The sequence below is a fragment of the Zychaea mexicana genome (assembly GCF_025766255.1).
Source record: "Zychaea mexicana strain RSA 1403 chromosome Unknown BDB00scaffold_162, whole genome shotgun sequence".
NCBI classification, from domain to species: Eukaryota; Fungi; Mucoromycota; class Mucoromycetes; order Mucorales; family Lichtheimiaceae; genus Zychaea; species Zychaea mexicana.
The window spans coordinates 58362-84749 of record NW_026516825.1 but is presented as its reverse complement, the minus strand read 5'-3'; the positions used below and the strand labels follow the sequence as shown (position 1 = coordinate 84749).

The 26388-nt window shown below is 44.7% G+C and overlaps 6 protein-coding genes across 6 annotated transcripts; 4 read left to right on the top strand and 2 right to left on the bottom strand.

Annotated features, from left to right (window-relative positions):
* Positions 1-1905: 1905 nt before the first annotated feature.
* Positions 1906-4404, top strand: BDB00DRAFT_857697 (uncharacterized protein). Its single transcript, XM_053125839.1, has 3 exons — positions 1906-2374; positions 2466-2931; positions 3054-4404. The coding sequence occupies exons 1-3, from the start codon at positions 2123-2125 to the stop codon at positions 4247-4249; spliced, it is 1914 nt and encodes a 637-aa protein (XP_052973164.1). The 5' UTR covers positions 1906-2122; the 3' UTR covers positions 4250-4404.
* Positions 4405-5337: 933 nt separating this feature from the next.
* On the bottom strand, positions 5338-8225 carry BDB00DRAFT_885356 (Alpha/Beta hydrolase protein; the record flags this gene model as incomplete). The annotated part of the gene is made up of 7 exons (XM_053128404.1): positions 5338-5433; positions 5497-5556; positions 5635-5882; positions 5957-6289; positions 6363-6498; positions 6574-6943; positions 8191-8225. 7 exons carry the CDS (start codon positions 8223-8225, stop codon positions 5338-5340), a joined length of 1278 nt encoding a protein of 425 aa, XP_052973163.1.
* A 1803-nt stretch (positions 8226-10028) lies between these two features.
* On the top strand, positions 10029-11604 carry BDB00DRAFT_857678 (uncharacterized protein). The gene is made up of 7 exons (XM_053125838.1): positions 10029-10059; positions 10170-10206; positions 10294-10351; positions 10473-10501; positions 10604-10836; positions 10942-11290; positions 11382-11604. Exons 2-7 carry the CDS (start codon positions 10173-10175, stop codon positions 11399-11401), a joined length of 723 nt encoding a protein of 240 aa, XP_052973162.1. The 5' UTR covers positions 10029-10059; positions 10170-10172; the 3' UTR covers positions 11402-11604.
* A 119-nt stretch (positions 11605-11723) lies between these two features.
* Positions 11724-15577, top strand: BDB00DRAFT_857676 (uncharacterized protein). The gene is made up of 5 exons (XM_053125837.1): positions 11724-13985; positions 14063-14622; positions 14706-14908; positions 15020-15266; positions 15338-15577. The coding sequence occupies exons 1-5, from the start codon at positions 11825-11827 to the stop codon at positions 15404-15406; spliced, it is 3240 nt and encodes a 1079-aa protein (XP_052973161.1). The 5' UTR covers positions 11724-11824; the 3' UTR covers positions 15407-15577.
* A 46-nt stretch (positions 15578-15623) lies between these two features.
* On the top strand, positions 15624-20915 carry BDB00DRAFT_857660 (uncharacterized protein). The gene is made up of 9 exons (XM_053125836.1): positions 15624-16081; positions 16450-16923; positions 17022-17064; positions 17153-17473; positions 17553-17761; positions 17894-18464; positions 18542-19654; positions 19800-20012; positions 20094-20915. The coding sequence occupies exons 1-9, from the start codon at positions 15848-15850 to the stop codon at positions 20501-20503; spliced, it is 3588 nt and encodes a 1195-aa protein (XP_052973160.1). The 5' UTR covers positions 15624-15847; the 3' UTR covers positions 20504-20915.
* A 543-nt stretch (positions 20916-21458) lies between these two features.
* BDB00DRAFT_895219 (kinase-like domain-containing protein) lies at positions 21459-25630 on the bottom strand (the record flags this gene model as incomplete). The annotated part of the gene is given in 14 exon segments (XM_053128507.1): positions 21459-21985; positions 22089-22371; positions 22489-22665; positions 22747-22838; positions 22906-22995; positions 23073-23617; positions 23713-23845; positions 23929-24005; positions 24103-24294; positions 24378-24446; positions 24510-24647; positions 24660-24989; positions 25080-25340; positions 25429-25630. The coding sequence occupies 14 exon segments, from the start codon at positions 25628-25630 to the stop codon at positions 21563-21565; spliced, it is 3012 nt and encodes a 1003-aa protein (XP_052973159.1). The 3' UTR covers positions 21459-21562.
* Between the last annotated feature and the right edge of the window lie 758 nt (positions 25631-26388).

The following is a 26388-nucleotide window of genomic DNA, read 5'->3' as shown; positions in this document are numbered from 1 at the left end:
TACAAGTTTGATTTTGCCTGAGAATAAGTATTGAATACGGTATCGAGCACGACAATTTACTTTAATAGATGGTTTTGCAAGTCGACGTTTTTTGATGGGAGCAGGTTCAGTTGAGTCTATGGGCAGAGCAGGGATAGCTGGAGCCGATGTTTCTCTTGAGTGATCACAAAAAAAAGTGATACTACGTTCAACTGTCCGAGGACGGCCGGTATTGTTTCGGCGTGCATCTGAAGCCTTGGGTACAGAGATGTACTTGTTGTTGGTGATGAAGTTGGCAGGCTGCTTGGGGTTTTCTTTAACCCACTCGTCAAGTTGTTGCTGGTTGTCAAAAGTCTCTGTAACTACTTCGGTCGGGTAGGTGGGAAAGACACGGACAAGGTATCCAAGGCTATCAGATGCAGAGGCCATTGTTGTAGGTGAGCAATTGACAAAACAACAAAGGTACAGTTGCGACGCGTCGCTGTGGGAACATGAAAAAGTTTTACTCTGTGATTGAAAACTTCTCTGACGTAATTTTTCTTGATGAATAACGAAACCGAGTAGGCTGTGTCACTTTGAGAGGGGTCATTCAAGTGGTTGCCACAGAACTCGAACTACATCTTTTTAATTAATTACGAATGAGGTGTTACCATGATGCTAATTGTACATTATGCATTTTGGCAAATACTGTGTTGACAGTTTGCTCCGTTCTACTGACACACCGACTCAAAACTCGCAATTGGAAATAGTGCATAACCGGGAAGAATAAAAAAGAAGTGTCGATCATTAGTACGCTTATGACTATAAAGAGTCTCGATAGAACGCAAAACCAACGGCTCGGTGCAGGACCCGGGGGACAAATACAGCTAGCTAGTTATACACAGGGAAATGTGCGTTCTTTTTTCTTGGCACTACGGAGCGTGGTGGCGGTTTGTATACACCTCAGCACGTACTATACGTTGCAAAAGTGAAAAAGAGTCTCACGCCATTCTTCTATAAAGCTAGTGGTTACACATACTCTGCCACTGATGCTGTTGTGGCGGTTTGTTTAACAAGGAGATCATACATAGTATGGCAGCAGCAGCAGCAGCGCGTGGTTAAGACGACAACAAACAGCATGATTCTGATGGCGACAAAGTCTAATGATCTATAAATATATATCTAGTGTGTGAGCGATCTTTGTTGGCTGTGATGATGAGAATGGGGTATGTATGGAAACTCTTGGCTTTTTTCTTTATGGAGTGAACAGTGACCAAAGGTGTACAATTCCTTGTTATTGTTGACTCAGCGAGGCCTTTCTACACACTTTCCCTCACGTGTACAGCGTGGTCGACATGTCAATAGCTTATACCAGACGATCTTCATCAAGGAACCTTGAGAATTCCCTAATAACAGCAGCAGCCATCGTACTAAGTAATATTGCAATAAGAAATGTCCATAGGGATATATTTATATATAACGCCAATGATGTTTCGTGCTACCAGCACTATATATAATGTTACCCCTCAGTCGCTGTGTATGATCATGAACCTTTTTTTAGTCAATTGCGTAGTAAGCGCATTGCTCATATTAAAAATGAAGCATGCTGGGAGACCACTGCCGATATTCCGGCAGGCACAACAAGTCCCCGGGCATGCCCGATCTCGCTATACCCCTGTGACATTCCATGGCACCCTTTGAGCTCTGTGCGTTGGTAGAGCACACAGCACTGTGCTCTGCTTTATGCTGTGTATGTGGGTGCATGTATTACACTGAGGAATACTGTGTGGGATGACGGTCCCAAAACACGATTGGGAAGAAGGGAAAAAGAGCCAAGGACTGATGGTTTCACAGTTCATCACCAGCCACTACAAGTGTTACACAACCACACAAAAATCAAAGAATAAAGGACCGCCACTGCGTCTGCATGCGAAGTAAATGCCAAGACCGCTTGACCCTATTTTTTCTGTATCTCTTCTTTTATATAAAATCTGTCTATCCCCCACTCCAACAGCACCTTCCTGGTAGAAGAACACATACGTACTTGCTCAGTTGCTTTCTTGGCACTACAGAAAAAAACAACCCCAGCCCTTAAACTACCCCAGCTCCTTTCTTTTTCGTCTTTCTCTCTCCTCTCTCTACCTTCTCCACGACCCATTCTCTTATGGACATTGCCTCTGACTTTACAGCTGCGGATTCCTCTATCTTTATTTGCCGTTGGGGCGATTGCGCCAAGACTTACACAGATGCTGAAATACTTTACAGTCATCTCACAAACGACCATGTCGGCCGCAAATCTACTGGCAATCTATGCCTCACCTGTCATTGGGAACAATGCGACGTCAGCGTAGTCAAACGAGACCATATCACTAGTCACTTGCGGGTGCACGTTCCTCTGAAACCGCACCACTGCGGTGTAAGTCCTTTTTTTTTTCGTACAAGAAAAATATAACGATGGCCGCAAATAAGAAATATGCCTTGTTGACTCACACTGGTTTTATGTATAGTTTTGCGAAAAGTCATTCAAACGACCGCAAGACTTAAAGAAACATGAGAAAATACACAACGACGAGCGAACAAACAATAGCCGCCCTTCATCAAAAATCATGCAACCCCTTACTCCACCGAGACAACCCGACATGGGCCTGCTCCCACTTGTCAAGGAGCGCAACATCCCTGGCGTCCCTGTCTCCCCGCCACAAAGCATCTACTCTGAGGACGACAGCTTGAGCTGGATTCACCACCACAGCAATAGCATCTCTCCCGCCACATCCGCATCCGACCACTTTAGCGTTGATTATAACCGCAAACCACCCACCGTACCCTCGCAAAACCTCTATGCCGTACCTCCTTTTGATCCGCAACAACAGCCACATCATCATAGTCATAATCATCATCATCAACAACATTCGCCCGACCAGCTCATTTCGAACATGATTTTCCCCGCCATGGATGCGCCAGAATACAACCAAGGTAAATTACCAGTATTGATACTAGTCAAGCATTATCGTTAATTGACCTTTTTTTTCTCCTTCAACGTACTTGTTTATCAATGCATTGTTTGTCTCTTTCTCTCCCCATTTTGCCTATTTAAGGTGTTGCAGATCAGCTGAATGTACTGCAAAACATGCTTGATGCTGGTGCGGTGAGTCCAGCTGACTTGAGCATGAATGTGACCAGCGATCAAGAATTGGCTGACATCAATGCTTGGCTCGAACGCCTTTCACAAAAAATACCGCCCGCCGAAGATGCCATGATGATGGATCCTGCTGCAAATGTAAATACAGCAACACCAACCTCAGCAACATCAACCTCAACAGACATGTACGGTCTTTCATGCTATGACAACACACAACATATGCTATCCTCCTACGACCATCCTGGCGCGGCAGCAGCGACAACAGTTGCCAATGTTAACAACGGTGGAGGACTATACCCGTCGTCATCATCACAAGAACAAGAAATGTATGTCCGTTCTCATCCAATGTCCAACATGGATGGAGGCTTGTACAGCGATTTGATGGCTGCAAATCATCAAGATGTGATGATGGGCATGCAGCCCACAGGAGCAAATGGTTATGATCCAAACGATATGCTTGTAAGCCAACGCGATCATATCATGAATGTACCCGACATCACATCCAGCTACTTTGACCACGACCTTCGAACCGCCGTGAATTTCACCAGTCATAATCCGTCCTCTTCCAAGAATCACCAAACCCACAAGACACCTAGCGCGGGTCTGGTAGACAAGGCCACGGCAGAACAGTCATTTACACCTACCAAGTCTGCCCGTGGTGTATCTACTGACGACAAGAAGAAACTTACCACGATGGTCAACGTCTTTAACGACAAAGGAAACATGACGTCGTCTTCTTCACGGTCCAAATCATCACCGGTGGTGCCGACGACCCATGACAACTACAAAGATGAAGAAGAAGATAAAGAGATTAAGGTCAAGTCAGAAGAGCAAAAGAAGACAATGTCACCAAAGAATCAAGATGTTCTGGATATCCTTGCCCGAGACATGTCCGATATGAGCTTAAAGAAGAAAAAGCAAAAAGATCAACAACGACCGTCAGCAACAAAGGAAGAGGACGAAGAAGCATCACTGTATCCTGACCTGAACAAAGCAACAGACAAGAACAACAAGAAGATTTCTGAAGCTCAGCGTCATCGTTTACTGCTCCAACTTATCCGTCAACAAATCAATCAAGCATACAAGAGTGGCGTCAATGTATGTAGCACTCCTTCACGCACACCCTCCACAGGTGTTGTGCCAGTGCAATGAAAGCTTCATCCCTACTACGTACACATTCCTTTGCTATAGCCCATTTGTTTTTCTCGCCCGTTTTTTTGTACAGCGTTTTTCCAATTCTTCTTTTTTTCACGTTTATCATGTTTTGCAAAAGACTCAATAAATGAAAGCATATTCATTTTCGATTATTACTACTATCCTGATTGTATTATACAGATTCTGGATATATCCCTTACAAAACTTAATGCGAAAAAGAAATGACGATATGATAGCAATGAAAGCCCGTTGTGAGATCAATCTTATTGGATGTGTTAGCTCTATATATACCGTTGGGATGGACATGTTGCAAAGTATTGGCATAACAAGTATAGAAAGAACGAAGAATGGCTAATGACCAGCTTTTAATATATCTTTGTTAACGTAATGAAGTCAATTAATAATACTGGTCAAACGTAAACAATGACTTTACGTACAGCAAACAAATCGTGTTGTTTATTGTTTACTGTACGAAGAAGGGTAAGAAGGTTAAGAGAAAGAGGGCGAAGAGAGTATCATCCATGTACCATCTGAGTACGCTTATACACAACTCTGTCTCGAGAACCCTGTTAGGTGTAAAGCTGATGTTTGATGTATATTACATAGGTCATACATTTGCTCCAGTAAATTCCTGCTCCATCATCTCGTTACGGCGAGTACCATTGAGATTACATTAAAAAAAGAAGCTTGCGTGTGTAGTACATGTATGCGCGAAAACAGACGGACGAAAGTTTCCTCTGACAGAATTGACGGTCATTCCGCTGTCAGGTGGGACAGGGCTGAACCTGTTTACCAGAAAAGAAACAAGTTGCCTAAAACGATGGTCAGCCTTCATTTGACGTTGATACACGTCTAACCATTACACCCGAGAAGATCAGTCAGTATCAGTCTATTCAAGAGCTCTCAGGAACGTATCTCAATAGTGGGAGTCCCAGTGTATAAGGCAGTAATAATACGTGAGTAGAGACCGCGAAAAAAAATGAACAACTTTATAAAGATAGCCAGGTAAGAAAAAGAAAGGTTAATACTGCTACTGCTGCTAAGGAGAAGGGGAACCATGACAGCCAAAACTGCTGCTGCTATCGCTACTTTAAGTATTCCATCGTCTTCAAAAATTTGCCAAATCGTTGCACCTCATCCACCAGCACCGCTCCACACTCCAAGGCCGGAAAATGACCTCCCTAAAGATAGCAGAGAGTGAGCAAGAGAATACCATAGTGAAGCAAAAGCATATATGTACATACCATGTCGAGTTCGTTGTATTGCTGCAAATTGAAGTTTGCTTCAAGCCATTCGCGAGGGACCTACATAGTAAGATTCAGTCACCGTGCTGTCAGCTTGTTTGTTTCATGACAATCGCACCATCTTTTATCAAGTAATACCTTGCTTAGATCAGCAGGGAAGCAGGACACTGCACTCGGGATGTTGACGTAAAGCGGGAACACCGCCTTCACTCCTGCATCATTGAAGGTTTCATAGTAGAAACGGATCGACGAGGAAATCGAATTTGTCAGCCAGAAGAGAGTGACCTGAGTGAGGAACTCGTCAGTGGTGATGGTGTCTGGCAACACGACACTGTCATCCTTGTTTTCAGGATATGACCAATTGTGGTACTTTTCGAGTAGCCAAGCTAAGTATTTATTGTGGCAGTTAGTGGGGAAAATGATCAATTATTGATGATAGATGGGGTTATGATGCATTTACCCAAAAGGCCCATTGGACTGTCAGTCAAACCATATGCTAAAGTGTACGGTCGTGTACTCTGGATGGCACAGTAACCAAGTTCAGGATCATTTTCAACGTCGACAAACGATCGGCCCTTGATTTTGGAAGAACCACGACCATAGACTGTGTCCATACCGAGAGCGATGCTAGCCATAAAGTTTGCCACCTTGAGTGGGTGGGACCATAGAAAACCGGGCGTTGGGATGGGTGGCATACATCCGGACGTGGCCGTGTGGAATCCCTTGCACTGCTGAGGATGCTTGACAGCGAGCCATTTGCCGACCATGGTGCCAAAGTCGGATCCGTGAACCACTTGAACAGATATAGGTATACATTTATCAGCACATGCTCTTGGTATTGCATCCAACGAAACGGTCACATTTACTGTATTCATCGTAACCGAGTACTGATGTCATGAGCTCGTGAAAGATTCCACCGCTCTTTGAGCCACCGTGGCCGGGAAGTTTGGGTGCTTCTGAAAAGCCAAATCCAGCATGGCTTGCAATCACCACATGGAAGGCCTGCGTATGCGCGTCTTTCATTCGTATCATCGCAGCTTTTCGTTTTTAAGAGTGTTTGTTTTTCTCTCTACTTACCTGACCGCCATTAGCACCGTCTCGAAGAGAATCAATCACCTTGTGATATTCGTAAAAGCTTGACGGCCAGCCGTTCAGCATGAGGAGAGGAACAGCATCAGGGTTGCTCGAACGTTCATGGATAAAGTGCACCCGTAAACTTTGGATTTCCGCGCGGTAGTGATGCCACTTGTTCATTTCGGCACGCGCCTTTTCCCAGTTGTAGTCGTTGAGCCAGGCTTGAACGAGAGGCTCAACAGCTCGTCGAGGTGCACCATACTTCCAGCCGACATTCTTTTCGAGCTCGTTTGGATACTCAACGTTCTGTAGCTTTTCTTTGAGCGAAGCAAGACGCTGAGGTGGAATGGACGGGATTTCAAAAGGTTCGATGCTAGACATGGGTCTTGTCTTATTCGTGTTGTGTGTGTGTGTGTGACGACACAGAGAAGGAAAAAGGGCGTGTGTGAAAAAAGAAAGAAAGAAAGAAAGGATCATTGCTTCATGCAAACCGAGCTGATATAAATAGATAACACATAAAACCGCGTGGTGGACCGGAAGGGTTAAAAAGAGTACGCTATCAGCAACGGGTTGCCATGAAAACGAAGTCGCACGAACGCCGCAGCAGTCTGTTTAGGTAAATCTTACGCAGGGCTGCGGTGATGAATCCATTGATCAAAGATAGGTTCTTTTACATCACCACAAGGCAGCGGCATCAGTCATTTTTTATCAGAAAAACAACCCGTACGAAAATCCTCCTGCTCTTTTAATGTGCTCATCGTTCTTTCTTGGATCACAAGCACTGTGTGTAACAGGATCGACATGCTTCCTTATTCGGCACATTGTCGCGAGAGCATCTTTCACTGGTGCTTAGGGGCATATGGGGAAGTCGATTTTCAACCACACTTAAACCATTATGCTTAATTTAATACATGTGAGCCCAAGCCGATTCTTCTTTGATGGCACACAACCCTTTGCCTTAAGAATAATCACACAAAACGTAGATGTTGCTAGCACTGCTGACAATTGCTTTGTTAAAGTTGACAGACTCTGATAGGACTCGCTAAGATTATATGTGAGTCCGCTAGCAAAAGCTGGTCCGCTTGCAAAAGTTGGACTCGCCCGAAAAAAAAAATAATTGGGGAAAATTTAGCGAGTAAAAGCTGGACTTGCTCCAGATGCTATATTATTGTCATTTTCTTTTTTTTGTGTAAAAAGTGGGGAACGAATGGGAAAAGAAACTGATCATTCTTAAAAGAACTTTCAGCTCCCCACTCCTACTTCGAAAAGTAGAAGCACGATGTCAACCCGGCGATAGCTCGAAGGCCCCCGACACAGTTGGAATACCACTGCTGGCTTTATTCACCGCATCCAATTCGTTGAGAATTTTTTTTTCGCAGCGAATGGCACAATTTATGGGCAACGTCCGCTATTGAAGCGACTTGTGGGTCACTTTTCAAATTTCGCTTGCATCGCTTTAACCCCAATAGAGGCCCTTCCTGTCATGACTATTCGTTGACCTCTACTCAATCCCTCAACATCTTTATCGTCAATCATCACCCAACTTATCAACCTTCATAAATATAAATGTAATCACTCGACTTGTTCCTTGTTCCTTTCTCATCATCTGGTCTCCTTGACCTTCCGATATTCTTCTTGCCTTGACCTAGATTCATCTCTCCTCTGTCTTTGGCTTGTCTTGTTTTGTCGTCGCTTCCGGCTCACTTTATGACGCATGCCCGTAACACTAATTCAAGTGCCCGTGTATGACCCAGCCTTCGGATAAAGCTCTTCCAAGTGCATGTCAACTGCAAGATTGTGTGAGAAACAATGAGTTTGTATGTAAGGGATTCTCTCACTCTGTAACCTTTAACTACCAAGAATAACTTTACCACAATACAAGCCTTTTTTTATTAGTATATGTACAATGTCAAAACTGACAATTACGTTAAACACACAATCTGAAACCTGTTGAAAAACTAGGGCACATCGGTGTGCTTCTATGGGTAAATCTATCATAAGCGTTGGCTATCCAATTTGTCACCGGGGATTCTGCGAGATGATTGTTTTTCATAGGCAAGACGTTTTTACCAGACAGCAGTGAGAGGTCGAACCTACGACCGTTTGAGCATGCTCAGAAAGGCTTCCCGAAATGGTGTGGAAATTCTTTCACAGTTTTGCGCTAGCCTTGTTAGGGTCGTCCATCGTCTCTTCATTTGGTGTATCTTTATCTATTATGTATATGAAGAAAAGGTTAATTCGGCCCGGTAAATGTATTTGACAGCAGGCAATGTACAATGTGAATTATGTGATTCAACATCAGAATCAAGTAGTGTAGAATATGTCGATACGGCCAGGTATATGTATCGGACAATAGGCTACATAAAGTACATGACCGTTAGAGTGACAATTTTCTTGAGTGTTGGTTAATCCATGTAACATCAAGATCTGTTTGGATAAAGAATCTGTACATGGCAGTTTGACCTAGCTTTCGTTAACTTTCACAATCCCTGGTTTCCATGAATTTGAAGAATGAAATATTAGGGGAACCACTGTATAAATGTATGGGACAACAAACGATTCAACAGTAAAAATGCATAAAAGGTTATGCTGCTGCTGCATGGGAAATTTTATTATAATATGTTACACAGTATCACCGACGATTACATTGCTCAGAGAAACATTCGCATAATACAGTAGTACTTCACTTTTTCTCAAAAGCTTCACTCAGTTGATTGGTAATCATGGCCATGGTTTGTTTATACGCCGGTGTATCAACAGGAACAGTAGCATATCCATGAACTGTTTTTAAGCACATACAAGAAGGAACCATGAGTAATCACAATCCACCACTGTAATAGTAAGGTAACAAAGAGAAGAAGCATGCTTCAACATAGAGTATAATACGTACTTGCGCCAATGACCCGAACAGTGGCATTAGGTACTCCAGCATTAATACTATCTGGATGATCATAATTTAGTCACTGTCTTTTGCACTACAGTATGCGAGAAGTGAGTGCTTGGTTAGGATGAGGTAGAAATTCGCAATAAAGGTATCCATAACTATTTAAAGTAATAAAATACTTTGTCACCAAACATGTCAAGTGTAATGTAGGCTTCCATGTGGGCTATGATTGCCTAATTAAATAGCACTGGCTCAAAGTACTTCTTGACAGCGTATCCATGCAGTATGACAAAAGCAAGTGTAATATAGTCGAGCTGCATTATTATAGCCCGTTGCAGCAGCATCTGCTGTATATAGCATAGTCTTTAACTTTAAGCATCACATCCAGCTGCAAGCTGATAACGGGTTGATCCTTTGTAATAAAGGCATGAAGCATCGGTTAATGCGGGCTGTCAGAAAGCAGAAAGACGGAGAAAGAGGTGATACGAGCAGGACGGATGTGACGTGTAATAGCAACCCCGGCCAAATTTTTTTGCAGAGGGGGAGGATTTAAAAAAAAGGCAAAAAACAGTTAAGTTTTTGCCGTATCTACCCCTCTGCAACTTGTAAGTTCATAGTAGCAGACAACAACCCCACAACAAACAACCAACGGGAAAAGCGGACCAATGCGATCATAAATTAACTCTGAATTCAATATCTCTTCTCATTTCTGTAGCCAATGGCTTTCAGATTGTTGACCAAGGGTGCTGCGGGTAAAACATTCAACAACAAATAATCTCGATGGAATTTACGATAGAAGCCACGCTAATGCCACCATTGAATTGATATATTCTTTTTAGCTGCTGCCGTCGCTCGTCCCGCATTGACCATTTCACGCCAAGCTGCTGGTGCCGCTGCGTAAGTTTTCCCCCATCCTCCTTTTTTCTCAATCGGTTCGAAAAGGCAATTTGAGCTGTGCTTATCTCGAACGTCAAAATTAAACGAGCGGTTGCGACTAATGCAATTTGGTAAATTATAGCGTCCGTGCTTACAGCACTGGTAAGGAAGGTGAGTTAGAACGAAATATAACGCGCAGAATTTGTATAGAAGACGAAAAAAAGTGCTTTGAAACGTGAATTCTTGAGCTAATTTTAAATTGTATGCATGTAGTTGAGCCCAAGCAGAAGGCTGCCAGCATCGTTGATTCTTTGCCCGGCAACTCTTTCGTCTCCAAGACCGGTTTCGTTACCTTGAGCACCGGTTTGGCTACCTTCCTCATCTCGAAGGAAATCTACGTTTTCAACGAAGAAACCCTTGTTTTGGTCGCCAGTGGTGGTCTTTTGGCTATTTTGATCAAGTACTTGCGTGAACCCTACAACAACATGGCCAACGACCACATTAACGTAACGTGTCTTTTCTTTTTTTTGGATGATCACATACCAGAGGGAGGGAAACCACGTACTCAAAGACTCATTTGTTCTCTTTTGTTTTATTTCAAATGTATACAGCGCATCAAGAACATCTTGAACAAGGCCCGTGAAGACCACAAGTCTGCCGTTCAGGAACGCATCAACGAGGCTGGTCAAATGAAGGATCTCGTCGATGTCACCAAGTCTCTCTTTGAACTTTCGCGTGAGACCGCCCGTGTGGAAGCCGAGGCTTTCGCCCTGAAGCAGCAGGTTGCTGTTGCCCATGAAGTTAAGGGTACCCTTGACTCGTGGGTCCGTCACGAAACCAACCTCCGTGAACGTGAGCAGAAGCAGCTGGCTGCCTATCTGATTGAGAAGATTCAGCAAGACTTGAAGGACCCCAAGGTTCAACAACAAATCTTGGACCAAGCCGTTGTTGATATCCAGAGTAAGTTACAGTGATAGAGTGGGCCGGGAGTGGTAATAGATTATATTACGCGGATCACTCATACGATGTCTTTTCTTTGTTTTCTCTGCAGAGGTTGCCAAGAGCGTTTAAACAAGCATAATACACTTTTTCATTCGTCGTTTTGTTTTTCTTTTTTCTGTAAATGTTACAACGTTAAAAGAGCTTTAGTGCTTAAAACATGGAATCTGCAGATGTGTTTCGAAAAGAGCACTCTGTACATTGTATCAAGATTTTTTATTCATAACATTCTGTCCACATATATAACCACCGTCTTAAACCTCTCACAATCGTGCACGGTTAATCGTTTGGGATGACCTAGTAATAATGGCGCTTAGTGCTAAGTAAGGCACCTCGTGTCTCCGCGCGTATAATCGGAGAGGGTAAGAAGAAAAATGAGACGCGTGCGCGACGCCTTTTTTTTACACTTTACCCGCGTTCGTTTTTTGTGCTTGATTCGAGCAACCTCGTTTTCGTTACCTGTAGATTACACTACAGGCAGAATAAAAACTAGTCATGACGACCGACGCCAGTGAAAATCAGTCAAAGACCTTGCATCCTTTTTTCACCAAAACGCAAGCCAGAACAACCTACAAACGCGCTCCGGATAAACCGTCTTCCAAACAGCTCAACAACAATGATTCTACCAAGAGGAATCCGTCAAGCTACCAGCGCGATCCTGAGGAGCAGAAGGAAATTAAAAAACCATTCCAAAGGAACCAAGAAAAGAAGCGACAACCGCAGGAGCAAGACAGCCGACAACAACAACAACAAACTCCAGTTAGAAGACCTGCTTTGAACACTGCTAACCAACAACAGACATACCCTGCTGAAAGTTCAACAACAGCAGCCAAGCGCTATGCCAGATATCAAGAAGCCTTAAGAGAACAACGCGCCGCAGAAGAACGACAGAAGGAGACTGACACCAGCCATCTCTCGCCACTGGAGCAAGCTCGCTTGGATTTTTACGGACCTGATGCGAACGAACCCGAGCAACAGCAGCAACCTACTCAAAGACAGCCTGCATATCCACCTAAAGGACCCGCCATATGGCCTGATAAATGGATGTTTGAAGGAGGACATGTCCGGCAACAAACAATGGAGACAGAATCGATGGACGCCGGCATCATTCTAGACCAGAGCAACACCGGCTTCAATGCATCATTGCTCAACACCAGACGATCCACTATGTACGTTAAAGATATTGTCACGAGCAGTGGGCGGGCATTCTTTGAATCTATGGCAGTATCTCGTCAAAAGGACCATCTGCAGCAACAACAACAACAGAAGCAAAAAACCGAGGACGAAGAACGTAAACAATATGCTGTTCGTGGCGGAAATACAAAGACATCCAAAGCTAGACAATCCAGTAAAAAGGCGAAACTTGCAAAGGATGATGGCGTTCGACTGTTGTCGCATGCCGAGATTGGAGATATCATGGACAGCATCTACCCGGAAAGTCTTTGGAAGGAGATACCACCATGCCAAGTCTTATACGAGTCTCTGTTTGATGACAACAACGTCGAAGGTGATGATGATGATGATTATCTTGGCTCTAATGAAGACAGGGACCATTTGCCATGGACCGAAAAGTATCGACCTTCAACCGTGACTGATCTGCTTGGTGATCATCGTGCGCACAATTATCTACTCAAATGGCTTCAGCAGCTCAAAGTCTATTCGCCAACAACTGCAGCATTGGAAGAACAACAAGGCTTTTGCGGAAACACCAACAGTGTATCTCGACGAAAATCGAAGCGACGCAGACAAGAAGGCTCGCCTGATTTGGCACTTGAAGACCTGTCGTTGCAGGATTCATTTTCTGAAGAAGAGGACGAGTGGGTCTATCCTTCAGAACCATCGGGTCAAGTCCAAGGCGATAGCGATGATTCTGACTTTACCATGGGTGGTAGCACAAAGACCAAGAAACAACGCAAGCGGTTGCGCAAGGAGCAGGTCAATGGCAAGGTTAAATCGAACATGATGCTTATTTTCGGCCCGCATGGTGTCGGTAAAACTGCCAGTGTCTATACTGCTGCTCAGCAAGTTGGTTATGAGGTGTTTGAAATCAATGCTGGAATGCGTCGTGCAGGAAAGGATCTGATGGCAGCTGTGGGCGAAATGATTAATAGTCATCAAGTAAACTTTATTGATACTGCTGCTACTACTACTGCTGCTGCTGCACCAGCCGTCGACAAGTCCCAGGTAGATATTACAAGCATGTTTCAAAAAACATCTGCCTCCACAAAACGAAAACAGAAGCAACAAGACGAAGAACAAAAGCAACAGCAATCAAGCCAAGGGGGAAACAAGAAGCGTCGAACCAACATGGGTGCATGTACAGACAACAAAAAGAAGCAGAGAAGCAGCAACAACTCAATCATAAGTCATTTTACACGAATGTCCAGCAAAACCTCTTCGGATAGAATGGAAGAAGACGAAGAACCCGACAACCGAGAGCCGACGAGCGATTCGGAGGAGATGGATTACAATGTAGAGGCAGAAGAGGAGGCAGACAAGCCACAACAGGTTGTCAAGTATGCAGTGGCACCAACCAAGCAAAGTCTGGTCCTTCTGGAAGAAGTGGATTTACTCTATGAAGACGACAAGGGCTTTTGGGCAGCAGTTCAGGAACTAGCTCAAAAGAGCAAGCGACCGATCATTATGACTTGTAATGGTAAGCGCTACGCTCTTTCTGTCTGTACCTAGTAGATCAATTGAACCAAACTGTGCCGTTCTGTGCGCTGTGAGTAGATACGGATATGGTGCCAACGGAAACATTGAAACTCGAAAAGGCGATTGAAATCCATCCTCAGACGACGCACAGTCTCTTGCCATACTTGCAGCTACTTTGTTTCAAGGAGGGATATGCAGTCGATCCATCCGATCTGCTTTATCTCATAGCCAGCATGGGCAGTGACCTGCGGCAACTCATTCACACTTTGGAAGTATGGTGCAAGCAACCGAATAACACGATGGCGCGCAATGTTGGGGATGGTGGTGAACTCACCAAAGACGACATGGGCCGAAAGCGGTTTCGTACGTGTCCTCGGATGTTCAGTCAGTACATGGGAACCGATAGCTATGATCTTGTACTGCGTCTGACGACAGAAGCTCAGCGGAATGAAGCAGATTTGCTGGAGCTTTGCCAGTTGCACAACAGAAAGAAAAACTCAGTCAAAGCCAGTAATAGCAGCAGTGGCAGCAACGTCAAGCAATTTTTCCACTCGTCCGACCTTGTCAGTATTTGCCAAGGATTAGAGACAGCTGCGTACTCGGACGCATGGATTACACGACAGACAGGCCAATGTCAGGTGGGTCGTGTTTACATTTGCCTCTAGGTAGGGGCAGAGAGTAGTAATTGGTTAATCTAACCACTTGAACCTGATTAACAAAGGTGTTGTTGGAACAAGCTGAAACAAAAGATCAGATCTGTGGGGATCAGGGCACAATCAAGGTGACTGACGACGAGATTGTGCCAGAGTTGTGGGAGGTTGACAACAGGATCCAGAGGCTGAACAGCAAGCGGGTGCAGGATCGCAGGTGGCAAGGGGAGATCCAAGAAAGCGGTGGCATCTGGGGAGGGCTGTGCTACAGTCGGTAAGTGATTCTTGCAGATAAAAGCAGTAGTGGAAGTATAAAAAAAGAAATTGGGCGATCATGCGGACGAGCACAGGCTGAAGTATTATGAGACGAATATGTCAAATATAGAACAAGTGCCTATAAGGATTGCATGGAGGCAACGAGGCGGGTACTAAACTGGCGACTGGCCAACAATCCAGTCCGCAGCGTGATAATGACCGAATATGTCCCTTACATCCGAGCCATGTGTCAGATGCAAGAGCTGGAAGAAGCGTCGGGCGGACGGCGAAAGCGGGCATTGCTACGTCGGAAGCACTTGAGGCTAAGCGAAGAGTGCATTGGATTACTGCAGCGAGCGAGGAAGACTGACAACCTAGTGAGTGAATCAAACGGTGGTTATTGTTGTTATTGCTCTCTAGTATCTCACATGACATTCTTTGCGTGTAGACCCACCAATGGCATGCGCAAGCAGCTGCTTATGGTGATCGCTGGAGGAACACAGCAAGCAGAGGCTAAAAATACCATGACCTTGTATTCTTTTGGGAACACAGAAAATGGGGAGCTGAAGGAATGAAAAGAGGAGCCCTTTCCACTAGTAGCACCAGCCATACACAAACAAGCCAAAAGTTTACCTGTGCCATATACCTCACTCCCCTTTTCTCTCTCTCTCTCTCTCTCTCTCTCTCTTTTCCTTTTCCTTTTTTCTCTTTTCCTCTCTCTCTCTCTCTCTCTCGCTCTCTCTCTCACAAACACACACACTCTCTCGTACCTCCACTATCCTGTCACAACGACAACAGCTGCTACGACGACGACGACGACGACAACAACAACAACGACAACAACAACAGCAGCAGCAGCAGCAGCACGCAATATTAATAATAAACCTTATTTTCTCTTGAATTTTTTAACACACTCGCTCGCTTTGAGTCGGTTTGAGTCGGCATAAGACAGGGCAATATGCCAAAAAGTGACGACAAACACGCACTTGATCGCGAAGTGACCACAATGTATCAACACACGTTCCTCAATCAGCCCCGTTCACATTCCCGTCGCACTGCAAGTACGGGTGCTGTCACTGACACTGCACCGCAGCATTGCTGCTTCAACTGTAACCAGCCTTGTGTACGAAGCGATCGCTCACCTATTCAGGCACTCGGTCGAATATACCATTATCAATGTTTTGTGTGCGAGGCAAGTTCTTTTTCTTTTTTTTACACTTTGATAGGGTGGTCCCTGCTTCTTTCTCTTTTACAAACCTACTCGCTCGCGCATGCACGCATTGATAAAAGGGGCGGTGGACAGCGAGGAGGGTGTATAAAATACTTATATATACATATATGTATACGAGAGAGTGTGAATGTGAGAGAGAGAGAGAGAGAGAGAGAGAGAGAGAGAGAGAGAGAGATGAGCAAGGGGAAATCAACCCGATCAAAGCACGACATAAAAAAGTAACAATGAATACAAGGAGAAAAAGAGTTGGGGAAGGGCAAAAGGGATATTATGCTAGGATGGCGATGATGACGACAATAAACTGACTCGACTCCTTCAATCGTCTCTAGGACTGTCAAATGCCGGTGACAGACAAATACTACGCGCTGGATCATGACACTATTCCACGGTCGATCGTATGCGAGCGACACTACTATACCCGGCTCAACAATATCTGTCGCCAGTGCGGCGAGCCACTACAAGAGGATGCGCCACTTGAGATGATCGACGGACACAAGTACCACCAGCAGTGCATACGCTGTCCCGGCTGTTTCTTGGCGATACAGGCACAGCAACAGCACCAGCTGAAACGAAGCAGTAGAATCATGCGCAGCAGTCGCAACAGCACTAGCAGCAGCGACTACTATGTCGACGACAGCAAAGAAAAGTTCGTGTATGGAGCACGGTCGTACTGTCGATACCATTTCTCGCTGCTACGCGGCACGGCCTGTGTAGGCTGCGGACAAGCCGTGCTATGCCAACCCGTGCATGACCGAGACAATCCAGAGCGATGGTGGCACCACGAATGCTTCATGATACAAAAGGTGCGTTGAGCTCTTTATACGACTCGTTCTTCCGCTGCGTGCGGATGCACGAGGTATTACTAATAACATGTAGACAGACGACTGATAGTGATTGATAGTATTGGAACGTCAAACTAGCTGATGAAAGAAAAGATCACCATGGTGAGTGAGTTAGGGGGGTTTTTTGTGTGGAAGTAGAAACAATTCTGCGCCTCACGGTGTGTAACCGAAATCTTGATGTGTTATGCAGGCATCTTCCTGATGATGAGCCCAGACGAGTTGATGAAATCACAGGCCACCATCGAGCACAAGCGCAGGTTCGTCTACAGCGAGCTCAAAGGCTTCGAGGACGCTCTTGCTGCATCTATCTCGGACATGGCAGTCGACATCACAGCAGGTGCCTATCGTGAGAGCATCCAAATGGCCAATCAGCTCGCTTGGCACCTTCGGGTCTTGTTTTCGGCCCATCAGAAGATCCATGCCTTGTATGAAGAGCACAAGCCCCCTCCTCCTCTGCCTCCTTCTCATCACAGCCAACTCCATCATCCCCATCAGAAGCACCAGGAGCAAGGTACAAGCAATTACAACAACAAATATTGCTTTATACGCAAATAGATAAAATGCTAATCAAAAAAACAAAAACGCATCAGTCTACGAGTGTGACAAATGGTCTCGGATCATCGGTGCGCAGGTGCTTCAGCTCTTTGATTTGGTCGATGCCAAGAGCGGCCATCGCCCCAGCAACAACGGCTACCACCAGCGAGAGGACTTTACTAAAGACGTTGTGCGCTTTGTCACTCTACTCGCGTCTAACCTAAAGGAGTGTCTGCGTGTCGGAATCATTGAGACGCTTAAAATGGTATGACGCTGGATCTGTGTTTTCTGGTTTCTCACCATGTGCATATGATATCATATTGATAAGATTTGAGAGTCCACCTCACATTAAAACCAGACTGTCCTTTCTCTCTCTCTCTCTCTCTCTCTGTACTAGGAGCACGAATATGGCGTCAAAGATGCTATACTCACGTTTCTTGAGGAATTCGTGACACTCAAGAAAAGCAGGACGAGCATTTCGGGGCGGTATTATCTCAAAGATGCACCCTTTCCTATTGCTGCGACTGGCAACATAAAAAATAACAGCAGCATGAACGGCGATGAACCGAACCGTATCATTGCCCAGCAAGATCAGTGTCACCAATGTCAAATGGTCATTGAGGACGCGTGCTGGCAGTTTCAACATGCTCGATGGCACACACAGTGTCTGATCTGCAGTAGTTGCAAGCAATCCATAGACCCGCCATTTAACGCACGGATAGGAGTCCATCAGCACCAGCATCAGCGTCAACAACAACAACAACAACAGTCGTCAATAATAACGGCGGACACAAAGCAACAGCATGCAGAATCGAACTTGATTTTGCTCTGCGACCGCTGCACCATCGATCCACGAAAGCGACGGAACTACACGATGCAGCAAGCACCGCTTTCCCGCGTAACCCAGCTCGAACAATGTATGCACCTCTTGCGCGTCGCAGTGGCACGAGTCCACCAGCGTCCCATCGGTAAGTAATGTCACACAAAAACAGGGCACAAACCCTCTCCCTCATTCCATTCTGCTGCTGATCACAAAAGCACTTAGGCAAAAAAGGCTTGCCCGCCAACAACAACAACAGTAGCAGTCAGAAGCTGCAGCTACACCAGCACCACCACCAGCTCCAACAGAAGCAGCAGCAGCAACAGCAACAGGAGCAGCATGTAAATAAAGAGTATCAGCATCCACCCATGATCGGCAAACAGCCTCCATCTTCTTCTCCTTCTCCTGCTCGACGAATGACTCTCGACTCTTCCCCAGCTGTTGCTCGATTCCAACATCAAGAACCAGTCGCCACTGCTGCTGCTGCTGCTGCCACTGCTGCCCTGGGTCCGTTATTTGTGCGCAACAACAATGCTGTAAAGCGCTCCAAATCTGCGCAGGCCGACTTTGATATTGCCAGTTCCTTGCCACGACGCGTCGCAACCATCTCCAACCAACAACAACTCTCACCGTCTTCATACCACCACCGCGACGACCACCACACGACCACCACCACCACCACCGCTGCCACAACCCTTGATAATAACAAGATGTTCTCTACAGTCTCATCACTGTCAGGCAAGAAGCTAGGCACAACACTAAGACGAGCGCTGAGCACAGGTCGGCCACAGCAACAGCAGTCGCCACGGTTACAAACCATCTTTGGCAATGGCAATAATGCTGCTAACAACAACGACAAGGAATATAGCAATTCACCGACAACACCACTACCAACTGCGCCTGCGACTGAGCCTGGTGGCCCGTACTGGCTTGCAGAACTGACGACGATCCAGGACTCGATTATAAGGAGTCTCGCAGCGCTATATATCGAACGCCATGTCAGCCTCTACTTTGAATTCGAGGAGTTGCTTTCACTACTAGAGTGCAAAAAGGAGTCGCTTTGGGGCAAGGTCAAGATGCACTTTCGCAACAGCAGCTCCAGACAGCCGTCGCCCTCGTCGTCAATAGACACCAGCAATGGCAAAGTGTTTGGCGCACCACTGATGGCTGTTTTGTCGCGAGAGAAAGTACCACACCCGCATCACTACGACCATCGGACACGTGCTGCAGCCATCAGCTATGTAATGACCCATCACCCGACCATGGCCGCATGCTTTTCGGAGAATGCCATGGTACCTTCAGTTGTGCAGAACATTATTTTGGCTCTTTTACATCAAGGTAACGATAGTATCCCAATAGTGGTGTTCTCACGCACCCAGAACAAACAACACATATATACACACACACACACACACGCTCCATCTCTATCTCTTCGTTATCTTTGTGCGCTACTGACGTGACACTTTTACGGGTGACTTTCTAGATCTCACCATCGAAGGCATCTTTCGAAAGAACGGCAACATTCGAGAGCTAAAGGAAACCTGCGACATGGTCGACAAGGGACACGATTACACGCAGCTACTGTATCACGACTCTTCTGCAATCCAACTTGCCGCATTATTGAAGCGCTTTGTCCGTGATCTCCCGGAGCCACTTTTGACATTCAAACTGCACAAGCTATTCCTCACTTCCTTGCGTAAGAATGTCTTTGATCTAACATCGTATCGAAAATGGCAAAAGCAGCTAATCGACGCCTTCTCGATCTCCATCTACATAGAAATGCCCACAGAAGCAGAGGCAAAGACGGTCTTGTATTTTGCTTGTTGTATGCTTCCTAAACCAAATCGGGATGTCATGCAGCTTCTGTTCTTGTTTTTGAACCATGTGGCATCGTTGCACGAACATAACAAAATGGATATCCACAACATTGCCCGAATATTCAGTCCGAGTGTCCTATACGCTTCTCCTGTCCAGCAGCAGCAACAGCAGCAGCAACCTCAGCATAATACCAGAGATGAGATCGAAGTTGTTCAAATGTTGATCAAATACCAGCCCGATTTTACCATGGTAAGGGCCGAAAGGCACTCCTCTCTATTGCTGCTGGCTTCACTCGAAAAAGGAGGCCAAGAGATTCTGACACTGTACCATGTTGATCTTCTTAGGTGCCACAAGAATTTACCTTATTAATGCAAGACACTAGTATGATGAAGGCACTCTATAACGCCGATTTGACATCATCCAAGGAGTTCGTCCGCACTTACGCCAGCTTAATGAAACTAAGAAAAAATGCTAATAGTACCACGTCGCGTCCTGGCGAAGTTGGCAATATATCCTCCTTGGCAACACGGTCCGCCGTTGTTCTTCCGACCACCACGCCTCAACAGCAACAAGTTGGAAGGTGAAAATAACTCACTTTGTAGCAGTCCTCGTTTTTATTATATACACTTCCCCCCACCCACCTTTGTATAGCCCAGTATTATATGTCTAGTGCTTACCACTACTATTATATGTATAAACAACAACCTACTTGTGATAAGAAAAGAAAGTTTTTTGATACATCTTACGACACTCTGTTCCGATGAGTTATAACGTTTTTTTGTCCTATAGACCAGTTTCAAGCATGCATTAGTCTGTTTTTTTGTTTATCATATATTAGCTTGACATGATTTCGAGCACAATGCATGACAACTTCCTGTGCATGACATTATGTACGCACATTTGAAAAAGAAAGTGTGTCGGGTGCGGACTGCTACAGCTCAAATTACCCATTTAATGAGCAGTCCACCGTTACCATGCACTAGAACTATATACTGTGCAGTCATAAGCAAATTTCTAGTAGCAGTGATAAGCTCTCAGCATCTTGTAATAATTCATTCGAACGCTTCTGCAGAGTGTTAGTTTCACCTATCTATCCTCTTCTTTTGAATTTCATACTTAGAAAGGGTTCTACTATAAGACCCTTGTTGTTTGTTTATTTACAATTTGTAAAGCATATTAGGAGCATGACATTTCGATGGCATACCTTAACAGTATTCTAAGACATGTGCATAGCAGATTCTTATAATACGTCGTCGGGTTTGACGAAAAAAGGATACTATACTAGGTACATATATGTTTACAGTATAGGGCAAAAAAGAGAAGCTGAAGGCCATTGGTAATGTACGTTATCGTCGTCAACATAGTAGTATACAGTAGTAGTTATTTGTCATGTTAGAAAATATGTAATGTAATAATGGTAGTATGTATTTAGACTCTGATGCTGCTAATCACATCGGTACTATTAGCAGCCCATTCTGCAGTGTAGTCAAACCCTTTAAACTCTTGCTGCTCTGCAGGAGATAGTATTGAGTTTGTTGGTGTTATGTCTGGTGTCTCCTGAGTAAATTCTTCGTCAAAGTTGGAGGTATCCAAAGCTCCAACAATTGTCGGCAAGAAAGGAGGACATACACGCTTGGCTAATAAGGCTTTCCAGTCGATACCATTGAAGAAGGGATGTGCTTTTACTTCAGCTGCATCTCCCTCTCCAGATCCGAGCCGCCTCGTCGGATCCCGGTTCAGTAGTTGCTCACAAATGGAAATAGACACCGTTGAGGCCTTCATGGGATATAAAATTTCGTCGTTCAAAGTCGCATCATATATTTCATCGTCGTGTTCTGCAGGAAAAGGCGGCTAATGTAATTTAGAGGTTAGATTTTATAAATAGATAGAGAGAAAAAGTAGGAGGTTTTCAAGAGTGGTTGTGGTGCACACAATATGGTGTGTAAAAGCATACCCTAGCAAACACCATCTGATAGATAAGTACGCCGAATGCCCACCAGTCGACAGCACGACCATAACCTTGATGCAACAAAATCTCTGGTGCCATAAATCCGGGCGTTCCACACATGGTATTCGTCTTGGAACCATACCACATGTCGTCTTTGCACATACCATAGTCACCGATCTTGATATGACCATCGGGACCCAGCATAATGTTTTCGAGCTTTAGATCACGGTAAATAATACCAAGGTTATGGAAATGTTCAAGTCCAAGTAGAACTTCACTTGCATAAAACCTAGAATGAGTGGAATCGTTTTTAAGCACAATTAAAAAACAAAAGCGAGTCTGGTTAGTAAAATCTATAGAAAACAACAAGAGGTATCGCTGTTGGATTAAAAAGAGCAATGCTTACTTTGCCCGTCTTTCGGAAAATGTCTCGCGTTGAATATGGCTCATCAAATCACCGCCGCTTATGTATTCCATGACAAAGAAAAGGTGGCTATCGGTTTGGAAGCTTGAGTGGAGTTTAGTCAAGAATGGGTGTGAGTTGCGATTGACAGCTTGAAACACGCGCTTTTCCAGACGGGTACTATAACAAGTCATGTGTCGTCAGTCACGGTAGCTCGCTAACAGATTGTTGAAGCAGCCGATGCATAGGAACTTTTCTCACCTCTCAATGCTATCATCATCGAGCATTGACCTCTTCTTAAGTATTTTGATAGCATATGGCTTTCTATCATGGTTATTTCTTGCTAGAATCACCTTTTTTTATTTTTACACGAAAAATTGTTAGTTAGGTAGTATGAAGGTTAGAAAAGTTATATTGTACCTTGCCGAATGTTCCTCTGCCGATCACTGTTTGGAAAGAGAAATCTTGAAGGGATACTTCTTGACGACGTTGGTCGTTTAGGTCATCAATCTATTACACAATTTGTAAGCGGCATTGTATATCGTATCACTAATCGTTATGTGCGGTCGATCTATTCCTGTTCATACCGGAGTGTTCAGATTATGGTGGCTGACAGGTGTTTCGCTATAATGACCCTGAAGTTGGATATCGAGCTGCTGGTAGATACGTAGATATGGATCTTCACGAGATGCAACAACAGTACTATTATCGTCCTGTTCTTGCTCTTCACAAGTAACACGGTTTCCTCTGGGTGGTATACGCAGCCTGGGTATCATGGCATCGGTATTACCACTTGTATATACGTTGGAGTACGGATCCTCGTTACTGTTGCTGTCACCGACACTTGTTAAGGAATATCGGCGAACGGATGCAGCATCGGAAGCCTGCACTGAGAGCGAATCAATGGATTCCACATCCCCTATAGTATTTGTTCGAGAAATCAGTGCGGGCGTTTGCGTACTGCCGCTTGTTGTGGCTGCCAGTACCGGCATTGACTGTCGATGCGGCGGTGGGGTTGGTCGGTCTTGCGCGGCTCTGATCTCAGCCAACATTTGGTTTGCAATTTCCATTGACAACCCGCAAAAGTCGGGTACTAACCGAGCACAGGTTGTATGGCTTGTAATGCCACATTCTGTTTTTTTTATCAATGATGTTCTTGAGGTCAGTATACTTTTTCAAAAGACTGAATTGAGAGGTTGACTAGATGCTATACGCAGTAATAATTACCAGAGCATTTTCGTGCCTTGCGGGAGCCAAGCGACAACACATGTCCACAGTGACAACACCAATTGGCCCCGATATTCGTGATTTGAACAAAACGATGGGGTATACGATGATTGAGGCGGTCTTCTTCTTTGTCCTAAAGGGCAGCATTGGTTATGACGGAGCTGTTAATGGATGATAACCGTGTTATTGTTGCTACAAGCATACACTGATACTAACACTATCTGTTTGTGATCTCGTTATACATTTAGTAACAACTCTTCCATAGCATTTTCTATGGCAAGTGTATGCACAATCTAGTTTGTAAATATGATTAGATTACTTTAAAAAGTGTCTAGTGCTTCAAGTAAGTATAGAGCGAATTTAAAAAAAGAAAGTAAAGATGGTTCTTACCATCACAACGAAACCCGCTTTTCACCAAAAAGTCGCCACAAAGTGCGCATTTCATGACATTATAAAAGCGTTGTTCCACGAAATAATGGCCGTTGACTTCGTGTCGTTCTCCGTCTGGCCTCTGACGAACAGCACCCACACGGGTCAGTTTGTTACGAGTTATCTTGGGTTTTTTACTAAGAGTTTCTCGCACTACAAGGATGAAGACAACATAAGAACCTATCGTACACGAAAACTAATAATATGCCCAATAGTAGTGTAATGTCTGGAATTACCAAAATTTAGCCGTAAAGCAAGTTCACCATATGGCTCCACATCAAACCATTCCATTATCCCTGCTTCATCTCCACCTTTGCGTAGAGAGGATCGATGATGAATATCACCATTCGTCCTACTGGTTGACGCACTATTAGGCGGTGGAGGTGGGGGCGATGGTGTTGAATATCCAGTTTGAGCCGAGACATTCGAGTCTGCAGATAGGATATTCCCTTGTTCCTGAGCGATCCTTGCAGAAACCCATCCTATATCGTCCTGTCCATCTCTGACTTTTTGTTTACGTAAGGCTTCGGCAATGTCTGCTATTTTCAGCCAGATAATGCCAATAAGTCGTCGCTTATCAGAGCTCTCGTCGTAAATTTCAATTTCAAGCTCGGATCCTTTGTTGACGTGGATCTCGCAATTCTCGAACCACTTGTCTGTTCGCGTGGGGTGTGAGCGGTAAACAATATTTCCATCCATTTTGGCAGTGGCGACGGTTACAGGCGCACGCATTGATCGTGTTGGTACATGTTCTAGATTCCTTGCTTGCATGATCTGGAGATGAAGTGTGCCTGTCACGGGTTGTCGTATGCCAGATGGTAGTTCCGTCGATAATGTACTCTCAAATCCTTTTTGGTTTCGATTAGAGAAATACGCAAGATGATGTTGGAAAAAGGAGTCTTTTTAGATACTGTTTATATCATCACTAGTCTACAAACCATCGTCTTGAGTGTCATCGAGATATAGGCCTTTGTACTTTCGAAGCGCCCGATTCAATAGATCCAGCTTTTGTAAGCTTTGCTCCATCTGTGCATTCACTTCACTTTGCCGTCGTCGACCACCTTTACTGGGGCCGATAGCTTCCACCAAGTTTTTGATTCCAGAAAGTAACTTGCGTTCGAGATCCGCTTTGTAATCGATTTCGTGTAGTTTGAGTGACACTTTGGGCTTGTTATATGGTGTATCGCTTGTTGATAGCTCTGAACAAAAGGAAAAAACAGTAGGACGGTTAATACCGACGTTTAATAAAGGATATTCAGACGAACGGCATATTAATACACAACGTACCAAGGTTGGTGTACTGTTTTTTTACAGAGTTGGCCCGTGTAGACCCGATTTCCAATGCAGCTAACGCAGGTTCTAATGATTCTTCGGCCGACGCTTTTCGGGCTTGTAGCTTGGCCAGTTCCTGAGTGAAATAAGCCAGACTTCTTTCATACTCGGTGATCTGTATTTCAGCGTGCGCAACCGCATTCCGATCTTTGACCATGGATCTTGCATACAGTGCTCCGGCTAGACCTTGCTTGGATTCTGTGATTTTCCCTTCTAGTGTTGCGATTTTATCCTAAACGTCGTTTTATTTTCGCCGCGCCCGCCGGCAGGCAGGCCGAAGTTGCAAAGGCCGAAGTTAGCTTATTAACAGATAAAATAGAGTTTATAATATCATACAGGAAGTTGAAAAAAAGAACGTACATCCATTCTGATGGTATTGGGAATCAAGGAACTTCTTCGAGAAACTGAAATGCGCAAACAGAATTAAGACAATTCATTCAAAAGGACATAGCTATAAGTAAGGCAGAAAAGAGAAACAAACTTGAATCGTTTGAAGACGAGGAGCAGAGGAGAGTATACTATGTGTACGCTGTTGCTGCTGTTGGGTTCGTGTGTTTATGTTTATGAGTGTGCGCACAGCTCGGGTTGCAGTGCAACAGTGGGTGATTCTCAAGTTGGCGTCATGCTCAATTTTTGCTCTCTTGCGTTACAATAAGGTGTATGATTCCTTTTGCGTTTACTTCTAACATGCCTAGAGGTTTCCTTCTGACATCGTAATATATAAGCTACCGAACCGAAGCGTACTTCAAGCAAGGCTCGACAAAGTGCTTCGAGTCCTTGTAATCCACCACTACAGTATGCTAATTATATGCCGTAAATCCAGGGCGCTGACTGCAATAAGCTCATTTTCTATTTAATAATCATAATAATTTTCATCCATTTAATGTACCTGGTGGTGTTGCTAGTGTCATCGTA